Here is a 24,367-nt window from a genome sequence, read left to right on the forward strand (position 1 = left end):
ATATTCAAAAGCAGAGACATTACTTTGCCAACAAAGGTCTGTCTAGTTAAGGCTATGGTTTTTCCAGTGATCATGTATGGCTGTGAGAGTTGGACTGTGAAGAAGGCTGAGCACCGAAGAATTGATGCTTTTGAACTGTGGTGTTGGAGAAGACTCTTGAGAGTCCCTTGGACTGCAAGGAGATCCAACCAGTCCATCCTAAAGGAGATCAGTCTTGCATATTCACTGGAAGGACTGATGTTGAAGCTGAAACTCCAGTACTTTGGCCACCTGATGCGAAAAGCTGACTCATTGGAAAAGACCCTGATGCTGGGAAAGATTGAGAGCAAGAGGAGAAGGGGACGACAGAGGATGAGATGGTTGGATGGCATCACTGACTCGATGGACATGGGTTTGGGTGGACTCCGGGAGTTGGTGATGGACAGGGAGGCCTGGCGTGCTTCGGTTCATGGGGTCGCAAAGAGTCAGACACAACTGAGCAAGTGAACTGAACTGAAATGGCATGGGGTGAGTAAAATCCTTTGATTTCATATTCCGTGTGCTTTTTGGAACCACAGCACATGCAGGAAGTTAGATTTTATTTTTCTCTCTCATATAAAAGGGTGATATTTATAGAAGCGTGAATGCTAAGTTGCTTCAGTCATGTCTGACTTTTTGGGACCCTATGGACCGTAGCCTGCCAGGCTCCTCTGGCCATGTGATTCTCTAGGCAGGATTGCTGGAGTGGGTTGCCATGCCCTCCTCCAGGGGATATTCCCGACCCAGGGATTGAGCCTTGTCTCTGGCATCTCCAGCACTGGCAGGCCGGTTCTTTACCACTAGCGCCTCCTGTGGTGATGGTTTAGTCACCTAGTCATGTCGGACTCTTGAGAGCCTGTGGACTGTAGCCTGCCAAGCTCCTCTGTCCATGGGATTTTCCAGGCAAGAATACTAAAGTGGGTTGCCATTTCCTTCCCCAGGGATTCTTTCCGACCCAAGGATCAAACCCAGGTTTCCTGCATTGCAGGCAGATTCTTTACCAACTGAGCACCACCTGGGAAATCCCATTTATAGAAATTGGATCTCTTAGGCTAATATATTGGAAGTCGTGTCTTACACATTTCCCCCCGTCTGCCACTGGTTACTTTTTAAATGACGAGACCATGAGAAGTTGGAAAAGATGAGGCCACGTTTTCTTCCAGTCTCAGGAGTTACTCGTTGAAGCAAATTTACACAATAACCAGCCACCCAAAAAGGAGCTCAGTTAAATGCAGCAAACATGCTCTAGCTCAGTAAAAGTCATAATCTACAGAGCCCAATATCGGGTCTCCGAATTTCTGCATGATTCCTTTCCATAATTAACACTACATATAAAAGTCAGACTTGAAAATTCTGGAGTTGCCGCTAGTTTACTTTGTCCCGAATCTGCTATACAATGAGCATTTTAAAATCTCTTATGATTATACAGTGGAAGTGAGAAATAGATTTAAGGGACTAGATCTGATAGATGAGTGCCTGATGAACTATGACAGAGGTTCGTGACATTGTACAGGAGACAGGGATCAAGACCATCCCTATGGAAAAGAAATGCAAAAAGGCAAAATGGCTGTCTGGGGAGGCCTTACAAATAGCTGTAAAAAGAAGAGAAGCATAAGCATCTGAATGCAGAGTTCCAAAGAATAGCAAGGAGAGATGAGAAAGCCTTCCGCAGCGATCAATCAAAGAAATAGAGGAAAACAACAGAATGGGAAAGACTAGAGATCTCTTCAAGAAAATTAGAGATACCAAGGGAACATTTCATGCAAAGATGGGCTCGATAAAGGACAGAAATGGCATGGACCTAACAAGCAGAAGCTATTAAGAAGAGGTGGCAAGAATACACAGAAGAACTGTACAAAAAAGATCTTCATGACCCAGATAATCACGATTATGTGATCACTCACCTAGAGCCAGAATCCTGGAATGTGAAGTCAAGTGGGCCTTAGAAAGCATCACTAAGAACAAAGCTAGTAGAGGTGATGGAATTCCAGTTGAGCTGTTTCAACTCCTGAAAGATGATGCTGTGAAAGTGCGGCACTCATTATGCCAGCAAATTTGGAAAACTCAGCAGTGGCCACAGGACTAGAAAAGGTCAGTTTTGATTCCAATCCCAAAGAAAGGCAGTACCAAAGAATGCTCAATTGCACTCATCTCACAGGCTAGTAAAGTAATGCTCAAAATTCTCCAAGCCAGGCTTCAGCAATACGTGAACCGTGAACTTCCAGATGTTCAAGCTGGTTTTAGAAAAGGCAGAAGAACCAGAGATCAAAATGCCAACATCTGCTGGATCATGGAAAAAGCAAGAGTTCCAGAAAAACATCTATTTCTGCTTTATTGACTATGCCAAAGCCTTTGACTGTGTGGATCACAATAAACTGTGGAAAATTCTGAGAGAGATGGGAATACCAGACCATCTGACCTGCCTCTTGAGAAACCTACATGCAGGTCAGGAAGCAGCAGTTAGAACTGGACATGGGACAACAGACTGGTTCCAAATAGGAAAAGGAGTACGTCAAGGCTGTATATTGTCACACTGCTTATTTAACTTCTGTGCAGAGTACATCATGAAAAATGCTGGACTGGAAGAAACACAAGCTGGAATCAAGATTGCTGGGAGAAATATCAATAACCTCAGATATGCAGATGACACCACCCTTATGGCAGAAAGTGAAGAGGAACTAAAAAGCCTCTTGAGGAAAGTGAAAGAGGAGAGTGAAAAAGTTGGCTTTAAGCTCAACATTCAGAAAACGAAGATCATGCCATCCAATCCCATCACTTCATGGGAAATAGATGGGGAAACAGTGGAAACAGTGTCAGACTTTATTTTGGGGATCTCCAAAATCACTGCAGATGGTGACTGCAGCCATGAAATTAAAAGACGCTTACTCCTTGGAAGAAAAGTTATGACCAACCTAGATAGCATATTCAAAAACAGAGACATTACTTTGCTGACAAAGGTCCATCTGGTCATGTATGGATGTGAGAGTTGGACTGTGAAGAAGTCTGGGCACTGAAGAATTGATGTGTTTGAAGTGTGGTGTTGGAGAAGACTCTTGAGAGTCCCTTGGACTGCAAGGAGATCCAACCAGTCCATTCTGAAGGAGATCAACCCTGGGATTTCTTTGGAAGGAATGATGCTTAAGGCGAAATTCCAGTACTTTGGCCACCTCATGAGAAGAGTTGACTCATTGGAAAAGACTTTAATGGTGGGAGGGATTGGGGGCAGGAGGAGAAGGGGACGACAGAGGATGAGATGGCTGGATGGCATCACTGACTCGATGAACATGAATCTGAGTGCACTCCAGGAGTTGGTGATGGACAGGGAGGCCTAGTGTGCTGCGATTCATGGGGTCGCAAAGAGTCGGACCCGACTAAGCCACTGAACTGAACTGAACTGACATTACTTTGCCAACAAAGGTCCGTCTAGTCAAGGCTATGGTTTTTCCAGTAGTCATGTATGGATGTGAAAGCTGGACTGTGCAGAAAGCTGAGCGCCGAAGAATTGATGCTTTTGAACTGTGGTGTTGGAGAAGCCTCTGAGAGTCCCTTGGACTGCAAAAAGATCCAAGCAGTCCATCCTAAAGGAGATCAGTCCTGGATGTTCTTTGGAAGGACTGATGCTAAAGCTGAAACTCCAGTACTTTGGCCACCTCATGCCAAGAGTTGACTCATTGGAAAAGACTGGTGCTGGGAGGGATTGGGGGCAGAAGGAGAAGGGGCCGACAGAGGATCAGATGGCCGGATGGCATCACCGACTCGATGGACGTGAGTTTGAGTGAACTCTGAGAATTGGTGATGGACAGGGAGGGCTGGCGTGCTGCAGTTTATGGGGTCGCAAAGAGTCGGACACGACTGAGCAACCGAACTGAACAAGTCCCCGCACTCGGAAAAGGGGAAAACAGGGCAGCGCACACCTTTGAGACGCGGGAGGAGCAGAGAGTGGGGTGGAGCGATCGGGGCTCGCCGCAGGTGATCTGTAATCGCTTGCAGCCTCCCACCCCAGGACCGCGGGTTGTCTTCGGAATTGTTGCTGACGTTTCCCGAGGGCCGGCTTCTGCTCCCCGGGCGCCTGCGGGTGAGACCGCGTCCTCTGCCTTGCCCGGGCGCTCCGGCAGCGGCGAACTCCGAGCGAAGGAAAGCGCACCACCAGACCCCCCCAAACCCCGCCTCCACCGCTGGAAGGCAGGGAGCCGGGGCGGCGGGGGCGGAGGAAGGGGCGGGGGCAGCGGCCAGGCTTCAGGAAGCGGAGGCCGCCCGGGCGTCGGCGCTACGCTCTCGGCTGCTATGAGCTCGGAGGCTGCGATGAGCTCGGACGCTGCACTTCGCCGGGCTCGCGGTCCAGGTAGGTGGCGGGTGCCGAGCGGGGCGCGCGGGTGCGAGTGGGGACGCGGGTTACCCCGGCTTTGCTCGGTGGCCGGGAGAAGTTGAGGGTCTTGGAGGGAAGCGCTCGGGTCGGGTGGGCGCAGCTGAGCCTCTGGGCTCAGGAAAAACAACTCGGGGACCTCGCCGCCGCCTCCTTGCGGTCCCTGGTGGCGGCGCCTGGCGCTGGGGAGTGCCCCGGCCGCTTTTGTCCTCCGGGCGCTGATCTCTTCCTAGCTGTCGTGGCTATTTGCACTTTAACTGCGCTTGGTCATAAGAAAAGTTAACTTTTGGGTCTTGTTGGGCCTTATTTTTTTCACTTCTACGTAAAAATAAGTGGTTGCTTTGTAGTAACAGTAGAGCGTGAGCAGCCCGCGGGGGCGCCCGGGCAGAGAGAAACCCCCAGGCTTGCCCGCACGGAAACTGGAGATCAGAGTCAGGCCTTGGGAGCTGCACAGCCCCCATGGTCCTCCTGCTTCCGGGAAACCTGCAGTTATTTGTGAATTTAACTTAAGGCCACGGTAACTTTTCTCTGGGGGTATGGCTTCCCTGGTGGCTCAGATGGTAAAGAATCCGCCTGCTAAAGCAGGAGACTTGAGTCGGATCCCTGGGTCGAGCAGATCTCCTGGAGGAGGGCATAGCAACGCACCCCAGTATTCTTGCCTGGAGAATCCCACAGACAGAGGAGCCTGGCGGGCTGAGGTCCATGGGGTCTCAAAAGAGTCGGACACAGCGACTGAAACAACAAACAACAAATACCTTTTCTCTACAAAATAATCAGCTTCTAAACACATGCTTTAGGACGTTCTTCCCTGTCACTTATAACTATATTACTGATAAGGTTTAGAAGCTCTGAGCCTGGCCATAGTTTTTTAAAAGGGCGGGGCAGGGCGGGGTAGGGGGCGGAAGGTGGAGAGTGGTTTGACTCGCCGGCGGTCAATCCACATAGAGTGCCTTTATTTCAGAGCTTTCTGTTCTTTGCTACAGAAAACAAGCCTTGTCCTAGAGGCAGGTTGTAAAAGTCACCACGGTTGTTCAGGAAGTGTGGTTACCCTGATGGGACAGTGCGAGGTCCAGCAACCATTTCCCTTTTGGAATCCAGGGGGAGGACTGGGAAGGAGGGCAGGATGCTTGCTTGAGGCACCGCTAGTCACTGCACATCCCGCGCCATTCTTGTAATGGTTTCCTTCCTTTTCCTACTTGCTCCCCTTTCTTTGTCCACAATACTCCTTTTCCTGTGTATTCCAGGCCTGACATGAGTCAGTCCTTGGCTACCCTGGTGGCTCAGAGGTTAAAGCGTCTCCCTGCAATGTGGGAGACCTGGGTTCGATCCCTGGGTGGGAAAGATCCGCTGTAGAAGGAAATGGCAGCCCACTCCAGTATTCTTGCCTGGAGAATCCCATGGGCGGAGGAGCCTGGTGGGCTACAGTCCATGGGGTCGCAAAGTGTCGGACCGACTGAGTGACTTAACTAACTTTGATAAGGAATGTGGGTAGATTGTCACAGATACTGCAGTGAATGAAGATGACGACAGTAGATACTGAAGAAGTTTGGAGAAGTGAGCACTTGGTTTAGAAAGGTTTCTGTTCTCTCCCTGGTGGGAGTGGTTTTACCACAGCTAGTACATGGACTTTGGAATCTGCATGCAGAACTGGGCCTTTCAGTACCAATTCCAAGGCACCAACCTCAGATAAGCCCCTTTCACTTTCTCTGTCTCAAAGGGCCTATGGAGTAGAGTGAGATAAAGTTATCTCATATGCCAAGCCATCAACAAATGGTGAAGTGAAGTGAAGTGAAGTCACTCAGTCGTGTCCAACTCTTTGCGACCCCATGGACGGTAGCCTACCAGGGTCCTCTGTCCATGGGATTTTCCAGGCAATAGTACTGGAGTGGATTGCCATTTCCTTCTCCAGGGGATATTCCCCACCCAGGGATCGAACCCGGGTCTCTCCCATTGTAGACAGACGCTTTACCATCTGAGCCCAGGGAAGTCCAGCAAAAAGTCCAACAAATGGTACCTGGAGGCATTCTCAGGTTAAGGTGTGGAGGAAAAGAATGATTGATTAGTTTTGTAAAAAGTGGGTTTGAGCAAAGAGATGGTTACATTTTTGGAGAGGAAAATTGCATAAATCAGAGACAAGGAGAAGGGAGGAGAGGTTAAGAGTCTGGTTGACCCATTTCTGAGAATAATTGCAGATGAAAAGGAATTTATAAATCTTATATAGAGTATCTCCCTCACTAAGATTTATTTTCTCCATGTCAACAAAACCAGTTTATTTGTATTCATGCAGTGTGTCATTCAGTCACTAAGTTGTGTCCTACTCTTTGCCAACCCCATGAACTGCAGCACGCCAGGCTTCACTGTCCTTCACCATCTCCTGGAGCTTGGTCAAACTCATGTCCATTGAGTCAGTGATGCCATCCAACCATCTCATCCTCTGTCTCCTACTTCTCCAGCCCTCCGTCTTTCCCAGCATCAGGGTCTTTTCCAATGAGTCAGCTTTTCGCGTTATGCAGTATAGTGATACTGAGCACCCTTCCTGAAAGCTGGCCTGTTGGACATGTACAGTTTAAAATGACTGTGACAGAATCATAATGATCTCGGAGTGGCAGCAGTGAGCTGTGGCACAAAGCGAGACTGTAATTCCCTACTCAGGAGTTGAATCTGGGTAACCTCGATGAAAACTAGGAATCCCAGCTTGCAGACCAGTAAGGGCTAGAGGCTAGAACCTGTTTTCCCCTGACTCTTGGCCCCAGTGAAAAATGCATTTTTCATGGAGGCAAAAACTGTAAATGTAGGTACAAAGTTTATGATTAGAGACATAGCACAATGACAAATGGGAGCGAACACAGAGAGAACTGTTAAGATAGACGCAAGCCAGAGATGCACACCTGCAGAGAAAGGGTGCGGGCGTGTCCTCTCTAATGAGGAACACAGGAAAAAGAACGTTCAGTCAGTCTGTCAGTCGTGGCCGACTCTTTGCGAAATGGTTAATTCATTTATATAGGACAGTGCTGGTGGCTAAGACGGTAAAGAAGCTGCCTGCAATGAGGGTTTGATCCCTGGGTCGGGAAGATCCCCTGCACAAGGGCATGGCAACCCACTCCATTATTGTTGCCTGGAGAATCCTATGGACAGAGGAGCCTGGTGGGCTTCAGTCCATGGGGTCTCAAAGAGTCAGACACGACTAAGTGACTCCTGATCTTTGTTTACCTTTGGCCAGTTGTCTTGTTTTGACACCCCTATATCCCCCTACTCTCCACCCCCCAGTCAGTTTGTCTCAGGACCCTCCCCTGGGTCTGCATGCACCCTTCAGTCAAGATGGATTTCATCGCAGAGGCATATGGTGGGGGGAATAGCAAGACTTAACTGTGGTCTGACATTCCTTGCCATTTTTGGCCCCTCGAAGCCTTTTGCACATGTGTAGCATCTCCTTTGCCCTAAGAATGGGAAATATATGACCTCTTGATCTTCTAACAGTTTAGTCCCTCTCTGTTCCTGCCATAAGGTACCCAGTGGATAACCCATAAGGTCTGGTTATCCACTGAATTCCTGTTTTTATACCTAAGAGCAGATCTTGAAATGTAGACAGCAGTCTGGTCATAAATAGCCCAAAGCCCATCTGCCTCTTGCCTCAGGAAGTGTAAGCAGAGGGCTGGTAGTGTCTGGCCTGGAGCCTTTTTCTCCCCCCAGGAATTATGATCAAAGTGCCAGTTGTAAATGTCTGTTCTAGAGCCCAGCTGTCTCCTGCCTCAATAATGTCTGTTCTCTGAAGCTGGGTAAAACTGATCAGCTCCGAGGAAGTTTTGGAACTTCTGTTCTAATGTCTGTCTCCATAGCTTTCTATTCCGATTCAGCAAACTGCTAGAACAGACTGGCAACTGGACCAGGTCAGTGTTGATATTGTAGGTTACAGGGCACCTGTTTATAGCAGAGTGAAGGTTAGAGCCTGTGAGGTTCAGAATTAAGTTTTCAGTGCCCAGTTTCTTTCTATGTCTGTTGTGTTAACAGTGACAACAGCAACAAAAAAAAACTTTAAAAAATGCCTCAATGAGACTGTCCTGTTAACTTTGAAACTGAATGTCATTTTAAACAGATTAATCTTGAAATACTTAATACTAGCTGTCTTCCCTAAATCTGTAAGCTGATGGCAATATTTGAGATGACTCAAACGCACAGCTTAGATTACATCAGCCCAGGAGAACTGCGGCACTCCTTCCTGAGACTATGAAAAAGAAGCCTTAGAGACCCAATAGCGTGTACATCTCCAATGCTTTCACTCTCAAGGACTTGAGTGTGGTGACCAGCCACTTGGCATAGCCTCTGCTGGGGACACTTCAGGCTGCCTTAGGCTCACTACCAAGAAGGTGCAGAAGCTGGGGGAGGGGAGCTGCTGGGTCTGCTGCTCCTCTGGGGTTCTCAGAAGAGACTCGGCGCTTTGCACCCATGCAGATTCTTGGAGGGAGAAGGAAGTGATTGACTTTCAGATACAGATTTTTTTTTTTTAATTGGAGTGTAATTCTTTTACAATGTGTGTTAGTTTCTGCTGTTCAAAGATGTGAATGTATACATGTATACACATAGACCCTCCCTCACGGGCCTCCTTCCCACCGCCCGCCTCTCTTTGCCATCCATCTGGGTCATTACAAAGCCCCGAGCTGAGTTCTCTGTGCTCTAACGGCAGGTTCCCACTACGCTATCATTCTACGCGTGGTAGTGTATACATGTCAATCATGATTTTCCAGTTCATCCGACCCTCGCCTTCTCCCACTGTGTCCACATGCCCATTCTGTACAGCTGCCTCTCTTTCCTCTCCTGGAACTAGGTTCATTTACCATTTTTCTAGATTTCCACATACATCCATTAATAAACGATATTTGTTTTTCTCTTTCTGACTGACTTGACTGTAGGAAAGACTATGAGTCCACCCAAATCTCTACCAAGACTCTGGGTCCACCCAATCTCACCCGATCTCTCAAATGGCCTCATTTCGTTCCTTTTTATGTCTGAGTAGTATGCCCTCACTGTATGTTTGTGCTACACCGTCTGTGTCCATTCATCTGTCAGTGGACGCTTAGGTTGTTTCCATGTCCTGTCTTTTCTAAATAGCCCTGCAGTGAGCATTGGGGCCCATGTGTCTTTTTCGATTCTGGTTTCCTCAGGGTATATGCCCACTAGTGGGAGCTGCTGGATCATGTGGTAGTTTTATTCCTACTTTTTTAAAGGAATCTTCATACCCTTCTCCATAATGGCTGTAGCATTTTACATTCCCAACCGTGCAGGAGGGTTCCCTTTTCTCCACATCCTCTCCAGCATTTATTGTATGTAGATTTTTTGATGATGTCCATTCTGACTGGTGTGCGGTGATACCTCGTTGTGGTTTTAATTTGCCTTTCTATAATAATTAGCAGTGTCGAGCATCTTTTCATGGGGTTGTTGGCCATCTGTATGTCTTTTTTAGAAAAATGTCTATTTAGGTCTTCCTCCCATTTTTTGATTGGGTTGTTCGCATTTTTTAACATTTATTTATTTGTTTGGCTGGGCTGGGTCTTAGTTGAAGCACAGGGGATCTTTGATCTGTGTTGCAGCATGTAGGATCTTTAGCTGTGCACTCGAACTTTTAGTTGTGGCTTGTGGGATCTAGTTCCTTAACCAGGGATTGTACCCAGGCCTCCTGCATTGGGAGCTTGGAGTCTTAGCCACTGGACTATCAGCAAAGTCCCTGTTTTTTATTTTTTATGTTGAGCTGAGCTGTTTGTATATTTTGGAAATGAAGCCTTTATCCATTGCTTCATTTGCAGTCATTTTCTCCCATTCTGAGAGTTGTCTCTTCATCTTGTTTATGGTTTCCTTTGCTGTGCAAAAGCTTTTGAGTTTAATTAGGTCCCATTTGTTTATTTTTGTTTTTCATTACTCTTAAGAAGTGGGTCAAAAGATCTTGCTGTGTTTTATGTCAATGAATGTTTTTCTTATGTTTTCCTCTAGGAGTTTTACAGTGTCCTGTCTTAAATTAGGTCTTTGATCCATTTTTAGTTTACTTTTTTGTACGGTGCTAAGTACTGTTCTAATTTCATTCTTTGCCGTATAAGCTGTCCAGTTTTCCCAGCACCACTTCTTGAAGAGCCTTTTTCTCCATTGTATATTCTTGCCTCCTTTATCATAGATTAGGTGACCACAGGTGAGTGGATTTATCTCTGGGCTTTCTGATCCTTATTTCTGTTTTTATGTCAATACCATACTGTTTTGATTACTTTGCAGTATAGTCTGAAGTTGAGGAGCCTGATTCCTCCAGCTTCATTTTTCCTGCTCACAATTGCTTCGGCTATTTGCTTTCAGCAGTTTGACAGTTGCTTTCAGGATCTTTTGTATTTCCATACAAACTGTAAAATTTTTTGTTTTCATTCTGTGAGAAATGTCATTGATAATTTGATAGAGATTACACTGAATCTGTAGATTGCTTTGGGTAAAATAGTCATATTGACCATCCAGGAATATGGTGTATTTCTCCACCTGTTTGTGTCATCTTTCTGTCTTTGATTAGTGTGTTATAGTTTTCTGAGTACAGGTCTTTTGCCTCTCTAGGTAGGTTAATTCCTAGGTGTTTTATTATTTTGGTTATGATAGTAAACGGGATTGTTTCCTTGATTTCTCTTTCTGATCTTTCATTGTAAACGTATAGGAAGGCAGTAGACTTCTGTGCATTAATTTTATACTGTGCAACTTTACCAAATTCATTGATGAGCTCCAGTGTTCTGGTGGCATCTTTAGGGTTTTCTATGTATAGTATCATGTCAGCTGCAAACAGTGACGGCTTTACTTGTGCCTTTCCAATTGTATTCCTTGTATTTCTTTTTCTTCTCTGATTGCCATGGCTAGGACTTCCAAGTGAAAGTGTTAATCACTTAGTCATGTCCAACTCTTTGCAACCCTGTGGACAGTATAATTGTCCATGGAATTCTCCAGGCAAGAATACTGGAGTGGGTAGCCATTCCCTTCTCCAGGAGAATCTTCCCAACCCAGGGATTGAATTCGGGTCTCCTGCATTGCAGGCAGATTCTTTACCATCTGAGCCACCAACTTCCAAAGCCATGCTGAACAATAATAGTGAGAGTGAACATCTTTGTCTCATTCCTGACCTTAGATGAATGCTTTCAGTTTTTCACCATTAAGAATGATGTTTGCTGTGGGCCTATTGTATATGGCCATTATTATATGGAGGTAGATGCCCTCTATGCCCACTTTCTGAAGAGCTTTTTTTTAATCATACAGGGGTGTTAAATTTTGTCAAAAACATTTTCTGCATCTATTGAGATGATCATATGGTTTTTATTTAATATGGTATATCACATTTATTTATCCTTACACCCCTGGGATAAATCCCACTTTATCACGGTATATGAGTCTTTTAATGTGTTGCTGGACTCTGTTTGCTAGTATTTAGTTGAGGATTTTGTGTCTTTGTTCATCAGTGGTATTGATCTGTAATTTTTTTTTTTTTTTTGGTAATTTATTTGTCTGATTTTGGTATCAGGGTGATGGTGGCCTTGTAGAATGAGTTTGGGAGTGTTCCTTCCTCTGCAATTTTTGGGAAGAGTTTGAGAAAGATAGGTGTTATCTCTTCTCTAAATGTTTGACAGAATTTGCCTGTGAAGCGTCTGGTCCTGGCCTTTTGTTGAAAGATTTTTAATTACAATTTCATTTCCTTACTTGTGATTGGTCTGTTTATATTTTCTAATTCTTCTTGAAAAGTTGTACCTTTCGAAGAATTTTTCCATTTCTTCCAGGTTGTCTATTTTATTATCATATAGTTGCTTATAATAGTCTCTTATGATGCTTTCTATTTCTGCGGTATTAGCGGTTAATTTCTCCTTTTTCGTTTCTAAATTTGTTGATTTGAATCCTCTCCTTTATTTCTTAATGATTCTGGCTAAAGGCCCATCAATTTGTTTATCTTCTCAAAGAACCAACTTTTAGTTTATTGATTTTTGCTATTGTTTTCTTCATTTCTATTTCATTTATTTCTGCTCTCATCTTTATCATTCATTCCTTCTACTAAACTTTGGTGGCGGTGGTGGTGGTGTTATTGATGTTCTTTCTCTAGTTGCTTTAGGTGTAAGGTCAGATTGAGATTTTTGTTGTTTCTTGAGGTGAGATTGAATTTTAGATATAGATTTAATATGTTTAGTTTGAGTGATTCTGTTTCTTTTTTATGTGATTGTTTTAATGATAAGGAGGTAAGGGTATTAAAAGGAGGTGGAAAAAAAAAGTGGATCATGGAATGCTTTTGAAAATGGAAGGAGAGGAAACCCTGCATATTGCTTAGTAGAGCGGTGTGGGGAGCAGAAAGGAACCCTAGCAGACAGGGTGTGGAATAAGAGGTCTTCTGGGAGGGCAATCTGGGGGGTAGGAGGAACCCCAGTTAGAACAGTGTGTGGCTAGGAAGTAGCCCCAGCAGAGCACTGTGTGGAGTGGGAAGTGTCCCGGGGAGCAGTGTGTGGACAAGAAAGTATCCTCCTCTGTCTTTGTGTTGTAGGAAGTACTCTCGGTGGAGGAGTTTACGGGCTCGGAGGGATTTGGGGTAGCTCAGAATGTAGAGTGGGAAGTCAGCCTAGAAGAGTTGTGTGTTCAGAAGGGCAGCATCCCTGAGCAGAGGGGAGTCTTGGTAGGAAATACGCCCCGTGGAGCAGTGTGCAGCAGGAAGTTCTCCCTGGTATGGCAGCGTGTGCAGCAGGATGTATTCTGGGTGTGGCGGTGTGTGGTGTGGGGAGAGCAGGACGTACATTCAGTGGGGCAGTGTCTGGGGTAGGGAGTATCCTCCGTGAGCGCTGAGCGCAGCAGGGAAGGGTCCCTTGTATAGCGCTGTTGAGGAGATCTCCAGGTAAAGCGGCCTGAATGAACAGTGAAGAACTACCCTTGGTGGAGCACCGTGGTAGTAGGGCGCATATCACACAGAGCTGTGTGTGGAGTAGGTAACCACGCAGAACACTGTGGAGTAGGAAGGTCCCTGGTGTAGAGCAGAGCGTGGGGTAGGAGACGCCTCTTGTAGAGCGGTGTGCAGAGTCGGACATTTCTGGCAGCTTGTGGCATAAGAAGGGAGGATGTCTCCTCGGGTGAGCGCTGAGTGGAGTGGGAAGTCACTGGTGCAAAGTGTGCAGAGAAGGAAATAACCGTCCACAGAGCAGTGTGTGGAGCAGGGAGGATTCTGGGCAAAGTATTTGTAGAGGAAGGAGAGGCTGTATCCAGAGTACAGCAGTGTGATGGGACGTAGCCTGGCAAAGTAGTGTGAGGGGTAGGCTGCATCCCGGATACAGCAGGGTACAGGTGGTACCGGGTGACCTTGGTAGGTCAGTGTGTGGAGGACGAAGTCCCCAGGGTAGACCGTGTGTGGATTCAGAGTTCCTGTAGTAGAGCAGGGTGTGGCGCTGGCTGCGTTCCCTTCAGCATTGTGTGAGCTGGGAAGCATCGTCGTGTGGACTAGAAGTATTCCGGGTACAGCAGACGGTAAGTGTCCCGGGGAGAACAGCGTGTGGTGTCGGAAATAATCCTGGTAGAACAGGGCGTGTAGGAGGAGGTGTGCTGCGCCCAGCACAGGGTGGAACCGGAAGTGCCCCCTAGAGCTGTGTGTTCACTGGGGCAGCATCCCGAATGGAGTGTGTCTCATTAGGAAGCATCGGCTGTTCAGCAGTGTGTGGAGCAGGGAGCGTCCTGGCAAGGGGAGCAGTGTGTGATGGAGGAAGTATTCTGGATAGAGGAGTTTGGGAGGAGGAAGTGTCCCCAGTATCCAGTGCACAGGGCAGGAAGAGTTCTAGGAGAAAAGCGTGTGGAATGTCTCTGGTGGGACAGTGTCCAGCAGGAAGCATTAATAATCCCCAGGGTCAGCGTGTGGAGTAGAAGTCTGCTGGTGGGACAGGGTACGAGGTACCACGTGACCTTAGTAGAGCAGTGTGTGGAGTGGGCGGGACCCCTTCTAGAACATTGTGCGGGGTAGGGCGAGTCTTCAGTAGAGCATTGTGTGAAATAGGAGATCCTCCAGTAAGCAGCTGCATGGTAGGGAGGTCCCCTGACGGAGGAGAGCTTGGTAGGAAGTGTCTGCAGTACAACAAGGTGTAGAGTTCACAGGATCCGCCTTAGAGCAAGATGAGGGTAGCATGGAAGCCTTGGGAGAGTGGGGAGGAAGCATTAGAGAGGCTGCTTCTGACTCCTAATGTTTGGTGCGAGTACCAATCATCTTGGCACATCTCCCAGGATTCTGATTCTGTAAATCTGGGTTAGGGACCGGGAACCTGCATTTTATCACCCAGGCCAGGGATTGATGTGGAAGGTTAAGGAAAACTGATTGGGGCCTATTGGACAGGGGAAGGATGATGCCTCTCTGGGGTCTTGGCTGGTTTGAATACTGGATGCAGTCCAGGAGGAGCAGGCTGAGAGTGACGTAAAGGGCCCTGGAGTTGAATTCTCTCTCTCATCCTCTCTCCCTAGGTGGATCTTTGTCAGTGAGGAGACATGAGGTTAGAACCATCAGGCGTGAGGGAGAGACTCCAAGGAGTGAGGGGAACACTACCCTCTTGGCAGGGAGATGATGGGTAGGGGTTTACCCTTAGAGACCTCAGCTGAAAGGGGCATCTTGCTACATTATTAGTACTTGTGTGGTCGTCACCGTCTGTCCCCTCTCAAGCTGCTTATCAGGTAAAAGCAGATTCATGAGCATATGGACTCTTCTGGTAGAAGATGTTAGACTCACTATTGCTGTCCGGTAGAGAAGCCACTGGCCACGTGTTATGTAAATTTCAATAAGTTGAAGTTAATTAAAAAATTGAGTTCCTCAGTTACACTAGCCGAAGTTCAAGGGCTCAAAAGCACATGTGGCCATTGGCTGCCCCCAGAGACAGCTCAGGTATAGGGCATTCTGTCACTGCAGAAGGCTCTGTTGCACAGCACTGTTCCTGGGAGGAGAGGGATTCAGTGAGAGGTTGTCTTGTGGGTGGGGAAGTCTGATCTTGGGTTGAGAGAAGAGGGTCCCCATTATAGAATCATAACAACCACATGTGTCATGCAGGAGATCAGAATCTGAGTCTTTGCCCTTCCCTTCCTCCACCAAAACGTCTGCCGCTTCCAGGCAGTATAATAATCCAGTGTCAACCACACTGTGTTCAGTTCTCTTGCTTGACTTCACTCTCTCTCTGTGTCAGAGAATATTTGCTAAAAACATTTGCTGCAAAATAAAGCAATTTCATGTTTCATATGAGCTTCATAATCACAGAGCTACATTTGTTACTTTTGGCATAGTGTGCAGCGAATGAATGTGAGTAGTATTTTTCCATTTCTGTTTATGATCTTTTTTTATTTTGCATGTAAGAGTTGGAGGTGAGAAAGAACTGAGCTGTGCGTTTACGGTTCGTTTATTTATTTTGGCTGCGCTGGGTCTTCCTTGAAGCGCGTGGGCTTTCTGTAGTTGTGGTGTGCAGGCTTCTCTCGTTGTGGCACGTACAGTTCGTTTATTATTAATAGCACTTTCCCTTCCTTCTCCCTTACCCCTTCTCACATCCTTTGACTTTTAAACCAACCAAGACAGAAGGAGCCTAGCAGATAGGAATCAAGGCAGCTGGGAGCTCCTAATGTGTTTTATGACCATAAATCAAAAAGTATATTAACAAAACCCTACTTTCTTTTAATAGGTGAAGAACAAAACATGACCGAAATAGACGCCTTCCCTAGGAGGTAATAATCTTCTGTTTACTCATTAAGGTCTTTTCCTTTAGTGGCCATCATTAGCCTACAGAAGTCAAAGTAAGACAGGGACATGGCGCTGAAAAGCAGAGTAGAGAATGTCAGGTTCAGCATCTGGAGGGCTGCCTCGTAGGTGTGTGGGTTGGTTGCTGCCCCTGGTTCTGAAGGGACCAAGACTGAGGCTCAAGATATTGAACAATTGGGATGGCCTTGGCCTGGGCCAGACCATTGTCTTTGGTCCCTGGTCCCTGGTCCCTGGAGCCCTGGGGGAAAGACACCCAAGCAGAGGAATTGGGGGATGGGAGGGGTTTGCTCAGGATGGCTGCTGTTTACTAGTTGGTACAGAGATGTTTCAGGACTTTCCCAACCAGTGTGGCTGCGAGGCCTGCCCAGGGCACAGCAGTGGCCCGCCGGCCTGGTGGAGGAGGAAGCAGCAGGCCTCTGTCTGTTCTGTGCATTGACCTTGGGCTTGGAGGAGCTTATTATTTAATAAGACCTAGACTGATTGTTTTTTTAAACTTTTCCTAAACAGAGAAATATTTGATCCAACTGAAAAGTACAAAATGGACCACAAGAGGAGAGGAATTGCGTTAATCTTCAATCATGAGAGGTTCTTCTGGCACTTAACTCTGCCAAACAGGCCAGGCACCAGTGCCGACAGAGACAATCTTAGGCGCAGGTAGTACTGTTTTATTTAACATCCAGGTGGTCAGATATTTAAGCGATAACTACTTATCCGCACTCTACACATAACAGAGCAAGAGTATTTGGGGATGAACCTCACTTGGGCTCAACCTCCCCTAAGAACTTGCCTGAATTTTCCCCCTAATCCTGTTCTATTAAATATTAACAGTCTTTGCATTCTTATATCTGCATAGTAGACGGCAGTATTCTAACTTAAATCAGTTACCATGAATAAATCCCTTCCTGCCATGGATAATCGAGGAAAACCAGCATTGTCATATTTTTCTTTCTCCCTAAAGAAAAGTCAATTTATATGTCATAAAAATGAGTATAGATTCCTCAAATAATTAGGAGTATATGACAGTTTTGAATAGCTCATAAGCTAGTATCCAATTTAATCTCCAGGTTTTCAGATCTAGGATTTGAAGTAAAATGTTTTGATGATCTTAGAGCAGAAGAACTATTGCTCAAAATTCATGAGGGTAAGTAGTTTTCCTATTCATCTTCCTTTGATGGGACTGAGTAGTTTTTAATTATCCTTGTATGGAGATAGGTCCAAGTAATTAACTTGTAAAAAAGGCATGTCAGTTAATTTAGCATGGGATATAGGTTTTGGTTGTGCCTCTCTGATTATACATTACTCAGCAGATTTAGAGACCTTTGCATATAATGCCTACCAAGTTATAGTTTATATACCACTGGTTACAGTCTGTTACTCTGGAAATGAATGTAATGATCTTTTCATGTGGCAATTAAAAGCCCAAGATGCAAATACTACAGATGCTGGGCAGTCATTTTTTAACTGACTCCTTCCACACCCAAGTTTTCTACTGACTTCAAAATACTGCTGATTTACATATGTTATCTCATAATTTCTACATCACTGTGCAGTAGGTTGGAGAAGGAAATGGCACCCCACTCCAGTGTTCTTGCTTAGAGAATCCCATGGAGAGAGGAGCCTGGAGGGCTGCTGTCCATAGGGTCACACAGAGTTGGACACAGCTGAAGCGACTTAGCATGCAAGCATGCATTGGAGAAGGAAATGGCAACCCACTCCAGTGTTCTTGCCTGGAGAATCCCAGGGACAGAGGAGCCTGATGGGCTGCCATCTATGGGGTCACACAGAGTTGGATGCGACTGAAGCGACTTAGCAGCAGCAGCAGCATGCAGTAGGTAAATTAACAACTTAATGTGTATAGTAATCACTACAAGTCATGGGTTTTTAAGTAATTTGTCAATGGACCATTAGAACAACTGCATCATTAAATTTTCTTCAGAACTTTTTTTAAAAAATTGAGGTATAATTGACATACAGAGGAGCCTGGTATGCTGCAGGCCACGGGGTCGCATTTGTGTACATTGGGGAACGATTGCCACCATTAAGTCTAGTTACCGTCTGTCACCATTCGTAGTTACAAACTCTTTTCTAGTGACTTTTAAGATTTATTCTCTTAGCAACTTTCAAATATGCTAACTGTAGTCATCATGCTGTACATTAACATCCCCAGGACTTACGTATTTTGTAACTGCAAGTTTATACCTTTTGGCCCCTTCACCATTTTGGCTCACACTTCTCCTTTCCCCTGCCCCAGCTGCCACGAGTCTCTCTGCAACTTTGAACTTGGTTTTGCTTGCTGGGTTTTTAGTTCCCTCATATAGTGACGTGATCGCATCCTTCTCTGACTTGAGTCATTTAACATAATGCCCTCAGGGTTCATCTGTGCTGTTGCAAATTGCACATTTTCCTTTTTTTAATGACTGAATGCTCACCCATTGTACATGTACAGACCACACTTCCCTTATCCGTTCATCTATTAGTGGACATTCAGGCTGTTTCTGTATCTTGGCTGTTGCAGTAATGCTGCAGAGGATACAAGGGCTCGTATATCTTTACAAGTTAGCGTTTTTATCGTTTTTGGATATATACCCAGAAGTGGAAGTGTAGGATATGGTAGCTCTGTTTTTACTTTTTTGAGAACCCTCATACCAGGGTTCCTCTTTAATCTGTAAATAATTTCATCTGGCTGCTCCCCCCCTTTCCTACTTTGCTCGCTCCTCAGCTTTGGAGGGCATCCGCCTCGTGTCTTAACACTCTTTGGGAAGCTCCAAGCGCTTAGACACGATAGTGCCGGCGCTGCCTCCCTTCAAGGTGCAGCGACACGGAGGGAAGTGTTACGGGGTAGTTCCTGTGTCTGCCCTAAGAAGGTCTCTGCTGATTCAAAGAAACTTCTTAGGCGTTCCCCATAATAATCCCTTTAGGTTTTCCATGTCATTAATCTGTATTTTAAAAAAGCTAACAAAAACCTGTTCAAACTCTTATTTCTTTGAACTGTAATAATTTGGATGTTTAAAAGTCAGATATTGTATTGTATAAATTGTTGCTTAATTTAAATAAGTTGTTTCATTAGACATTTTATAATAAAATTTTCCCTCAATTATCTGAAACTTTAGATACTAAGTACCTTATTTTCATTTCTAAATAACTTTTGGGGTCCTTTTTAGCATCAACTGCTAGCCATGTAGATGCAGATTGCTTTTTGTGTGTTTTCCTGAGTCACGGTGAAGGCAACCACATCTATGCATATGATGCCAAAATTGAAATTCAGACGTTAACAGGCTTGTTCAAAGGAGACAAGTGTCAGAGCCTGGTTGGAAAACCCAAGATATTTATCATTCAGGTAAGACTGATTACGTTATAATCTTAATTATAAAGGCCATAGTTCTATACATGTGATTAGAAAGAACTAAAGCTGATTTTGGAAGTTAACTTTCTCCAGTAATCGGAAAAGGCCCTTTTTGAATCCTAGCCAATCAGAGTTGCAGCTTCAGCTGTTAGTGGTAGTTCTTTAACATAAAGATGCTCAGAATCTTTATTACTTGGAAATGACTCAAAATAATGAATATTACTTGGCAATGACTCCCTGGCCCAGCCCAGTGTCAAGGTAGGGCCTCTGGAGAAGGTGTCTACTGATGGACCACTGCAGTGGGGCGCTGCCTGTTCAGACCAGGTTTGGTCTGGTGGCTGGAGAACGTGCCAGCGAGGAGAAGGTGGGCATGAAGACTTCTAGTTCCAGCTAGACTTCTAGTCCTTTCACATTTTCCCTTAGGCCAAGATGGGTCTAGCCGCTGCCCAACTTGTAGTAAGAATAAAAATATTTTGGGGGGCCTGAATAACATCCCCTTTGTTACCTCAGTAGGGATTTCTGGGAAAAAATGAGAATTCCTGATGTTGCCGGGCTGCATGAAGGACACAGGCACCTTTCACACCCCGCCATTCCTTGAGAGAGGGAGCAGGGGGCTACTTAAAAAGTCAAGGATGACTCCCTGGTTTCTCGTTTAGACTGCAGCACTGGGGCGTCTGTGAGATGTGTTGGAAATACAGGTCGAAATTGAGACAGGCGGCCTAGGCTAGAGAAGTTAGGTGGGAGTAACGAGGGGGTGGATGGTAATGGAGACAGGCGGCCCGGGTTAGAGAAGTACACTGGGGCAGTGATGAGCGGATAGAGGGTTCTGGGAGGCATGGGAGTGGATGAGCTCCTCCGTGTCAAGGATCCCCTGAAGAAGGCGTGTAGAGGGAATTCCTGTGTGACCCACTGACAGCACTCAGTGCCATCGCTGCCAGGGCTCTGGCTTCAGTCCCTGTTGGAAAACTAAGACCCCACGAGCTGCGTGGTGCCACCAAAAACAAGTGGAGAACAGAACTGAGGGATGCTGATGAGGAATGGGCAGAGGGAAGACAATGAGGAGGACGCCTCAGAAGAACAGGAGAAAAATCACAAGAATGATGGGTGATTGTTCATGAAAAAGGGAGTAGCCAGCACCATCAGGCACCAAAGCAAGGAAAATGTTTTGCCAAGTTATTTGATTTCTCTATGCCTCAGATTCTTCACAACAGCCACACTGCCTCATAGGGTGACTGAGAGGATAAGATGACGTGGCCTAAGATGAAAAACGCTTTGAACAGTGCCGAGGAAGTGGCCCACCCCCAGCCAGTAAAGGCCGGCTCTTACGCTTACTGCCGTTGATTTGGCAAGTGATGGCATTGAGTTCCACATGCTCTACATTCCATGTAGGAAGACAGTAGAAAAGGTCTGAAAATAAGCCTGATAGTACAAAATAAGATAAAAATCTCCCTGTAAAAATAGGGTATTAGGAATCTTGTTTATCTGGTAACTCTGAAATCCATCAGAATGTTTCTTTTAAAGCTTATAATTCTTCAGCCATTTCAGAATTGATGGACACATTTATAATACTACAGCAGAATTTGTTAGAGCACTGTGCTAAGTTTACGAGGGCTGCCAGAACAGAGTACAGGCATACCTCATTTTATTGTACTTTGCGTATTTTTACACTCTCGCTTTTTAAAAACTGAAGGTCTGTGGCAACCCTGCGTTGATGCCATTTTTCCAACAGCATTTGCTGACTTTGTGTCTCTGTGTCCCATTTGGGTAACGTTATATTTCACACTTTTAAAATATTATTTGTCATGATGATCTGTGATTTTGACATTACTATTGTAAAAAGATTATGGCTAGCTGAAGATTCAGGTGATGGTCAGCATTTTTTTAGCAATAGAGTAGTTAATTAAGGTCCTTTTTTTTTTAGAATTAATGCTACTGCACACTTTAATAGACTACAGTATAGTATAGACATAACTTTTATATGCACTGCTGCTGCTAAGTTGCTTCAGTCGTGTCCAACTCTGTGCGACCCCATAGACGGCAGCCCACTAGGCTCCCCCGTCCCTGGGATTCTCCAGGCAAGAACACTGTAGCGGGTTGCCATTTCCTTCTCCAATGCATGAAAGTGAAAAGTGAAAGTGAAGTCGCTCAGTCATGTCCAACTCTCAGCGATCCCATGGACTGCAGCCCACCAGGCTCCTCCGTCCATGGGATTTTCCAGGCAAGAGTACTGGAGTGGGGTGCCCTATGCACTAGGAAACAAAAAAATTCACGTGACTCGCTCTGTAGCAATATTCGCCCTGTTGTAGTGGTCTGGAACTGAAGCTGCAGTATCTCTGAGGTCTGCCTGTACAAAGACTGGGTGGCTTAGACAACGGAAGTTTATTTTCTTGCAGCTAGAAGCCCAAGATCAAGGTGTCAGCAGGGTTGATTTCCGAGGCCGCTCTCCTTGGATGGGAAGTGGATTCTCATCTCTTCTGTCTTCACATGGGCTTTTCCCTATGCTCTCTGTGCCCTGGCCTCTTTGTGTAAGGACACCAGTCATAGGGGGTTAGGGCCCACCAATAGTCCTCATTTTACCTTAACTACCTCTTTAAAGACTGTATCACCATATACAGTTACCTTTGAAATATTGGAGGCTATATGTTTTATATTGAAGCCCTCAGTATATAAATGGGGGTGGGACCTATTGACTGAAAGAAGACCAAACTCCCAGGGAGAAGGACCCTGCCAAAAAATAAATAAACGGAATGGGGACAAAAAGCCCATAATAAGTCATTTAACGTTAGCCTTTGTATGAGTCAGAATTAGTAAGAATTTGAGCCCTCACTTTAAAGTGGGAGCAGAAGGAAGGAGGCACATTGATAATGACTCTCAGGTCAGGTGGTGTCATTTTGACCCTTAAAAGCAGCTTGGCAAGGAAAACCCAAGCTGGGAATATATTACTTGATTACATAGAAACACTTAGGGACGTACTGTCATTTTCTAAAAGAAGGGGTGGCTCTTGGTGCTGTGGTGTGCGTAATGCAGAAGAAACTTTAAAGCCACAGATGGTTTCTCCTCTACAGTATACCTTTCGATCAACATAATTTGGTGTCTAGTTGAGGATGCCAGTTTTTCAAATCATCAACTAGGAGAAAACATAAGTAGGAAAAAAAGAACTGTCGGCTTTGGCCTGCTCTAAACCTGAATGCATTGTTTCTGAAATGCCTGTAAAGTGGCTTCTGTTGACGTTGCTGTAAAGGCGTACTGAACTGCACCTTCACTGCGAACGTGAAGCACGGGGAAGAACAGGTCACTAAAGGAGGGGATCTTCCTCCGTGTCCCGTAGGCGTGTCGGGGCAGCCAGCACGACGTGCCGGTCATCCCTCTGGATGCAGTTGATCATGGGGCAGACATGCTGGGTGCCAACGTGACCCAGGTGGACGCAGCCTCGGTTTATACACTTCCTGCTGGAGCCGACTTCCTCATGTGCTACTCCGTGGCAGAAGGTGCGTGGGTGTTTAATACAAATGTATAATTGGCTTTCTTGGCGAAGTTTCTGTACGTTTCATCCTGGCTTGATTTAGGTGAGGTCTTTCTACTGGGACATGAGATCTGGTCGTGAAGCTCACAAGCTTAATGGACATCTTGGGCCATGTGATCACAGTGACATTTAAAACTATAAAGTACCTTATAGAAAAGTCCTTCCTGAAAACTACTATATGTTAAATAAAGCTCTAAGGCTAATTATATTGAATATCTTAGCAGCAGAATGTGTCAGTGATGGTGATACCATTTTTTATAGTTAACGCTTGTGGAAAACATTGTTGAAAAAAAAATTTTTAAGTGTGGCATCTAAACCAGGGAAGTCCCTGAAAAATATTTTGATGACACTTGTTCTCTATTGTAGTAAATAACTTTATGTTTTTCTTTTTTCTAATCACTGGTCTCAAAAATCATTGCCTAGTTTACTACTAGCTTGGGAATTTTTACGAAGTGGAGAAAATTACATAGCATCAACACCATTTTCATAAAACTGTGTGGAATTAATCTTTTTTTCCACATGAGAAGAGTCAGCAGAGAAAAAATTTTAAACTGTATCATGGACACATCTTGGTCTCGCCCAATGATTTTTGAGAACTTGGACTTGAAAAGTGATTTTCTGTCAGTCGGTAACCAGGAAACTTCAGTGGCTTCTCCTGTCTTTTTCAGGTTATTATTCTCATCGGGAAACTGTGAATGGTTCATGGTATATTCAAGATTTGTGTGAGATGCTGGGGAAATTCGGCTCCTCTTTGGAGTTCACAGAACTCCTCACTCTGGTGAACAGGAAGGTTTCTCAGCGCCGAGTAGACTTTTGCAGAGACCCAAGTGCTATTGGAAAGAAGCAGGTTCCCTGCTTTGCCTCAATGCTAACTAAAAAGCTGCACTTCTCTCCAAAATCTAAATGATAGGTGCTATTTTATGTATTCAAAATAGATTCTCTTTTCATATAAAGGAGTATCACTTGGTTGAAGCAATCTAAATGGTACAGCAATTTTAAATGTTTTAAGCTTTAATAACTTAAAATAGTTCATATTGGACATGGTGAAGGGGTTTTGATATATGGAGAAATGAAATCCTCAGGGAATTCCTACAGATAAAAATCCACAAGCATTTGTAATACTAGACTTTTGTAGTAAATTGCAAGTTTACTCAATCTCTGGCTGATTTAACTTGTATTTTGTGACTTTTTTTAAAAATAAAACTTCGTAATGTTTTTAAGGGCTTTTGAAATCTAAGAACTTGTTTTCCTTTAATATTTGAAATTTTTTCATTAAATTTTTCTAATTTCCATTCTTACTTGAATAATTTATAGATGGCTTGGTTTTACTTGGTCATAAAAATTAATCTACATATGAATTACCACTTTTTT

At 45.1% G+C, this 24,367-nt stretch overlaps 1 protein-coding gene across 1 annotated transcript; it reads left to right on the forward strand.

Moving 5' to 3' along the window:
• The first annotated feature begins 4,295 nt into the window (after positions 1-4,295).
• CASP6 (caspase 6) lies at positions 4,296-24,204 on the forward strand. Its single transcript, XM_068975481.1, has 7 exons — positions 4,296-4,360; positions 16,054-16,096; positions 16,638-16,784; positions 17,195-17,271; positions 19,292-19,467; positions 22,802-22,961; positions 23,665-24,204. Exons 1-7 carry the CDS (start codon positions 4,303-4,305, stop codon positions 23,901-23,903), a joined length of 900 nt encoding a protein of 299 aa, XP_068831582.1. The 5' UTR covers positions 4,296-4,302; the 3' UTR covers positions 23,904-24,204.
• Positions 24,205-24,367: the final 163 nt, after the last annotated feature.

The sequence above is a fragment of the Capricornis sumatraensis genome, chromosome 7 (genome assembly GCF_032405125.1).
Source record: "Capricornis sumatraensis isolate serow.1 chromosome 7, serow.2, whole genome shotgun sequence".
Lineage (NCBI taxonomy): Eukaryota > Metazoa > Chordata > Mammalia > Artiodactyla > Bovidae > Capricornis > Capricornis sumatraensis.